Consider the following 6592-nt stretch of genomic DNA (forward strand, 5'->3'; position numbering starts at 1 on the left):
ATAATAGAATCCGGGGCATAGAAAGGGAATGGATTGACTATTCTTGGGGGGGAAAGGGGTGAGGGAGATGCAGGAAGAGACTGGACAAAAATCGTGCACCTATGGATGAGGACAGTTGGTGGGGAGTGAGGGCGGAGGGTGGGGCGGGAACTGGGAGGAGGGGAGTTATGGGGGGGAAAAAGAGGAACAAATGTAATAATCTGAACAATAAAGATTTAATTTAAAAAAAAGAAAGAAAATAACACAAGTAATAAATGACTATATTTTCCATGAAGAATCAATATAAAATGGTTAAAATCACCTTGCATCATGTCACCCCTCATACAGATCTGCTCTCCATCACCAGAGTTTACCATTTTTATATATTACTAGGAGCCCAGCATGCGATTTGAAATCGCGTGGCGCAGCCCACCCTCGAGTCGCTGGTCTGGCCCTGCCTTGCTCCCCTGACCCTGCAGCAGCCTTGGCCCACTGCGGGTCTAACTCTGCCTCCCTCTCTGGCCCTTGCAGCAGCCACAGCTGCTGCTGATCAGGCCCTCCCCCAGAATATGTATAGAATTGTTTGGTTTTTATTCATATAACCGTCAGACTGCAGACATCATTTATGCAACCTGCTTTTTTTCACTCAATGTTCTTTTATAAACTACTAGTGTCCGGTGCACAGATTTGTTCACATTGAAAGGAAATGTTTTAATATCGATATTTGCGTCTTGCTAATGAAAAGGAAATAGGATTCTACAGAGTCTCCTACCTACCTACTCCAGGACTTCTATGAGGATCAAATGAGATGAAGCATGGGAAAACGCTTCACAAATATTTGGTTAAACTGTAAAATATTTGCACCTGGCTATAAAGAAAGTTGGGTTCCTGGGCTGAAGAAACTCCAAGGATGCTAGTCGCTAGGGAGAGGAAGCTGGGCGTTGCTACATGATGTCATTACCTGGGACCCATAGCCACCGTTTCTGGGCTAGGCTGGTCTGTGGGCCCCATTTTGCACCATGGGGTCTTGGCTGTGTTGACCCCGCCCCCCACACACACACACTGCCTGTGCAACCTCCTCCTGTCCGGTTGACCCATTACAGTGTCCTGGTTAATTAGCATGAGGGGGGCAGGCATGAGCACAATTTGCGCCATGGGGTCCTGGCAGTGTTGGCTGTGATCTGGTGGGGTGTCACTCTAGGATGGTGGCAGGGCCTGTGTCCCACTTGGGAGAAGCCGAGTGTTGGTCTGTCAGCTCCAGGTCCACGGTGCCGTTTATTTTTAAATAGCCAGTGCACATCATGGCAGCTCCCTAGTTAAGCGTCTGCCCCCTGGTTATCAGTATGCATCATAGCTACCAGTTGGACGGAGAGACACTTAGCCTTTTATATATATAGATCTTTTAAAAATGTATCCATTGTTTCCAATGTCTCACAATTGCTATAATAAATGAGTCTAGATTCTAACTCTCTATAATTCTAAGGGTTCTTTTTGAGAATTTTGTTATTGTCCTAGCTGGTTTGGCTCAGTGCATAGAGTGTCGGCCTGTGGACTGAAGGGTCCCAGGTTCAATTCCAGTCAAGGGCACATGCCCGGGTTGTGGGCTCAAACCCCAGTGTGGGGGCATGCAAGAGGCAGCCAATCAATGATTATCTCTCATCATTGATGTTTCTATCTCTCCCACCCTCTCCCTTCCTCTCTGAAATCAATAAAAAATATATTTTTTTAAAAAAAATTTTATCATTAACAGAGTCCCAATATGGATTATATTGAGTTTTAGTGTTTGATCGCAATCCAAGTGTTGCCCTGAGGTGCAGGTTATATATGTATAAATATATGTGTGTGTGGATCAGCTTGACTGAATAATTATATACCATATGATTCACCATTTAAAGTGTACAATTAAATTATTTTTAATATATTCACAGAGTTGTGCAACTATCATCACAATGGATTTTACAACCTTTTCATCATCTGGAAAAGAAACCAGTATCATTTGCAGTCACTCAAAGGGCAGGTTATTAAATTGGGTCTCTACTCTTTGTCTCTGTGTTGGAGCCACAGTCATTCAAGAGGCTGAGAGGCCTTGCCTATACAATGGATTTTTCCTTTGTGCCCTCTTCACTCTCTCTTCTGTTATACACAGGATTGTCTTCATCTCTAGAGTTCTATAACTCTCAGAGAGGCCCTAGTTTCTCCTGTCTGAAGGGCAAAACTTGGGGGTAAACTTCAGTGCCCAGCATCAGACACTGGCCATTTGGTAAAGCTGGAAAAAAACAAAACAAATACAACAGAATTTGGATGACTTAATTGTGCTTCATACATAATGTGGCATAAGAAATTAGATTATGCCCAGGAGGGACAGGCAACAGAAGCCACACCTTGGCTCCAAATGAAGAAAGAGGTGGGGCGGGGTGGCACAGGTCGTCCTAGTAACAGTTATAAAGCTCTGTCCAGCCTCCTTTCCCTCAGAGAAAAACCAACATGGCTACTCCATGGGTCAAGTTAGGTCTTCACTGATGAGAACTTCAAATCTTCCCTATTTAATAGGTAGGTCCCTTTAAATTTTAATTAATATCCAGCATTTGGTAGGGAGAAGCTGGAAAGGTAGCCATGATTCTTAAAATTCAGAGAACAAGCCACAGAGTTCAAAGCCTCACCCAGTTATAAGGCATTTCCGCATCAGAATGGCCATCTTACACCCAGATCAGGGACAAGTGTGCCCAACATCTTTTGGAGAGTTTGGGGCAAAGCCAGAATTCGCACAGGCCAGTGCTTCTCCCACCACCTGATTATTTCTCCTCCGTCTGGGGCTCTCACATCCTCTGCTCTGCCTTCTGCTGTTTTCCCACAGGTCCAAGTGCAGGAGCTCTCCCTGCTGGTTCTGCTCAGCTATAAAGCAACAAACATGTGGGGTGGGGGGAGGCTCACAGTCTCGGGCGGGATCACGGAGATCACCTGTTTTATAGATGAGGAAACTAAGTGGCTAGTTCAAGGTGACACACTGCGCTGGTGACAGAACCAGGACTGAACCCAGGTTCTGCTGCCCAGCCCAGTGCTTCTTCCAGGCCATGATGCTGAAAGAAAATTCCCAACATCAAAGTCAGAACCATGCATACCGACTCTGCCACGAAGTCCATGGTATCAAATGTGATTCGGCCTTGCTTCTTTTTCTGGAAAAAAAAAAAGGAGGAGGAGGAACAGGAAGGATAATCAACAAGACTGCATAGAATTCTGCATCAAAACTCTTCTGCATACCTGGACCACTGTGGTACGCAGGAAGCCATGGGAAGCCTAACAGCATGGCTTCTCAAGTCCACCTCTGCTCCAAAGGTCAACTCAGCACAAAACTTGGGCCCAACAGTGACAACAAATTGTTGTGAAGAGAAAGATGGGGGTGTAGAGAGGAAAGGAGAATAAAGAGAGGAAGCATGAAGAGAGAAAAGTAAGAGGGGAAAGAAACAAACAAAAGGGAAAGGATCGAGGGAAAGAAAACAACAGAAAGGAGGGATAAAAAGGAAGAAACAAACGAAGCCAACCTTCATTGACCACCTGTAATGAACCAGGCATGGAGCATCTTCTTTATCTTACACGATTTCACCTTTAAAACAAAGCAGGCATTACTCCCCCTTTTGGATTTGAATGGTGTGAAGAGCTTGCTCAAGGATTACCCAGCAAATAAATGGCTCCCATCTAGAGGATGGCCAGGAGGGAGAGGAAAAGGTCTTAGGGATGAATTAGTCAAACCCCATCTCCTAACAGATGCAGAGAAGATGTGGAAAGAGTAGAGAAAGGGACAGAGAGAGCAGGGGGAAATATGTAGAGGGTGTAGGGCTGAAAGACAAGGACAAACAAGGCCCTGAGCCCCATACAGGGCCAAAACAAGACTTTCCTCCCCGCCCTCCCCCCCACACACACACACATCTCTCTAGCCCAATGGTTCCCAACCTTCCTAATGCTGCGACCCTTTAATACAGTTCCTCATGTGGTGACCCCCCTACCATAAAATTATTTTTGTTATTACTTCATAACTGTAATTTTGCTACTGTTACGAATCGTAATGTAAATATCTGATATGCAGGATGTATTCTCAGGGGTCGCAACCCACAGGTTGAGAACCGCTGCTAGCTAGTCCTCATGTCCTTCCCCAGAGCCCACTCAGATCTCTGTGCTCGCCCCTCACTTATAGTTTGGTGATTCTCAGGGGGCCAATGAAGGAAAGAGGTAATGTTCAGAAGGATCCAGATTCACATACTCCACTGAAACCAGTCTTGGGCTCTCTCTGCCAGACCCTATGCTCCAGCCCTCCAGCTCTCTGCCCAGCAGTCATATGACACTATAGACTCCCCTTGAGAGGCTTCTGCTCAAGGCCACCATAACTGGGTAATGTTGTTAGATTTAGCTTCACACTCCCCTGATGACAAAACTAACTCTGATTTTCAGCTTCCAACTGCCCAAGCATCAGCCCAGGTCTGCTGGTAACCAAGGACTCCTGGTTGCCAGGGCCCTTCACTTACCACTGCATGGCACCCTGAGTCAGAATGTCCTTCCTGAGAACTAATCTCAGTCTCTCAGGTTACAATTCTTCTATTCCACCCCTTCCCAGCTCAGGACCCAACTACAGGACAGAATCTGGCTGTGGACTTGTTTGGTTTGGCCAGCACAGTGTCTTCAAAATATATTAATTTAAATGTCTTTAGATGGGGCATGCCTTCCTCTCCAGCTGGCCCTAGCTGGTTTGGCTCAGTGGATAGAGCATCGGCCTGTGAACCTAAGGGTCCTGGCTTCCATTCTGGTCAAGGGCATGTACCTTGGTTGCAGGTTCCTCTCAGGCCCAGGCCCTGATCAGGCACATGCAGGAGGCAACCAATCGATGTGTTTACCTCACACTGATATTTCTCTCTGTCTTTCCCTCTCTCCTTCCCTCTCTCTAAAATCAGTGGGAAAATATCCTTGGCTGAAGATTTAAAAAAAAAAAAAAGTAATGTAAGACAACCTTCTTTTGCCCCATCACCACCACCCCACTCTCCCTCTCCTTGGTTACTTCCCTTCAGAAACCACTTTGGGAAATTTCTTGGAGTAAATCGCTGCATGCAAGGAGAAAGCAGAGGCTGTCACTCCAGGAAAATAGGCAGGGAAAACTTTGGAGCCCTTGATAGTAATAAAAACAACTTTGGAGAACCAGAACAAGTTAACGGAATGGTGATCAACTTTTCTGGGCCAAAAACGGGCTCGTGATCTACCTTTGGGATAAAACATTTAAAATGGGCACATTCTAGAAAATCTAGAAAACATGGTCACCAGAGCAAATAGGCCCAGCAAATGTTCCCTTCTCATTTAAGTAAGGAGACAGGAAAGAAGGGAGAGGAGATAAATGGCTGGCGGACATTCAGAAAACTCAACTGGATTGCTTCTGGCTCTTTTGATCACTGTTGGAATGGAAATGGCTTCTTCCCCACTCCCAGTGTTTGCTTCCACATGAAGTGAGTTGTGCTAGTTGAACACTACCAGCCCCTGGCCTGCCATACTGAGGAGTGACAAACTCCTTGGTAGATGTGCAAGGAGAAGTGGCATGATCACCCCCTTTCCCTTCCCGCTGTGCTCATATTCTGCTCTGCCCTTCTCTGCTGGGAGCTTAAGGCGGGAGGCTCCGCTGCTGTAGTGGAGACCTGCTGTGGTCTAACACTGCTTGTGACTGCTTGTGCAAGGCTGTCTAACTTTGGGGTTCAGTATTAGGGAAACCTCTCACTTGATGGTCCAAGTCATCTTCTCCAATATAAATGTCATCATTAATGTAAGTGATAGTTGAATTCTCCCTTCTGCTTTACCTTTTGTCTTCTTTCTCAGATGGCACAGAACTAGGACTGGGGAGTGGGGTGCTATTTATAGGACCCCCTTAAGCCCTGATAATCCTGCTGAGCCCAGCTGCTTACATCCCAGAAGGAGAAGATAGGGTGCCTTCTGCGAGCAGTCTCAGTGATCAGATATTCCCGGAATCCTCGGAGGCCTTGGCGGAACATTTTACATACTCGGATCATCACAATGATATCCAGGATGAGCCGGTACAGTCCCTGTGGAAACAAAACAAACATGAGCAGTGAAAACTCTGTTTTCAACCATCAACAGCAGGCTGGACAGTGCAAAAGATGAAATGTAATAGGATTAAATGCAGTGCGGTGCTGGAGTGATGATTACATTTTCAGGAAGTTTTCAAGACTATTGAAATCATATTGGTAGCTTGAAATTGCCCACAGTGGGAATATTTATGCCACATAAAGACTGGCAATTACGAGCCAGTGTGCCCGGTGGTCAGAGTGGGACCATCCAGATTGCAGCCCCTCGGATTCATAAAGGACACACTCAGGGGGCAGACTCAGTGAGCACCAAAGCCCCACTGAAGCAAGTCTTGCCCCAGAAAGGTGTCTCCAGCACAGAAGATCTCCCACTGCAGACACAGCTGGTTCTCACAGCCAATGGCCTGGAGGTCAATCCCCCCCAGTGTTACCTACAACAATCAAGGCTTAACTACAACAAGACTGTGCACAAAGACCACAAGGGGGTGCACCAAGAAAGCATAAAAAATGCGGAGACAAAGAAACAGGACGCAAATGAC

At 46.2% G+C, this 6592-nt stretch overlaps 1 protein-coding gene across 2 annotated transcripts in view; it reads right to left on the reverse strand.

The window, feature by feature from the left end:
• Positions 1-6592, reverse strand: part of CNBD2 (cyclic nucleotide binding domain containing 2) — a 58913-nt gene that overhangs the window by 46853 nt on the left and 5468 nt on the right. For both annotated transcript variants that reach the window (XM_015564459.1, XM_015564458.1), the window contains exons 2-3: positions 5913-6050; positions 3099-3152 (exon numbers count right to left, since the gene is read on the reverse strand). In XM_015564459.1, the coding sequence (XP_015419945.1) occupies positions 3099-3152; positions 5913-6017 (159 nt within the window). In that variant the 5' untranslated portion in view covers positions 6018-6050. The remainder of the gene's footprint in view (positions 1-3098; positions 3153-5912; positions 6051-6592) is intronic.

The sequence above is a fragment of the Myotis davidii genome, unplaced genomic scaffold (genome assembly GCF_000327345.1).
Source record: "Myotis davidii unplaced genomic scaffold, ASM32734v1 scaffold38, whole genome shotgun sequence".
Taxonomy (NCBI): domain Eukaryota; kingdom Metazoa; phylum Chordata; class Mammalia; order Chiroptera; family Vespertilionidae; genus Myotis; species Myotis davidii.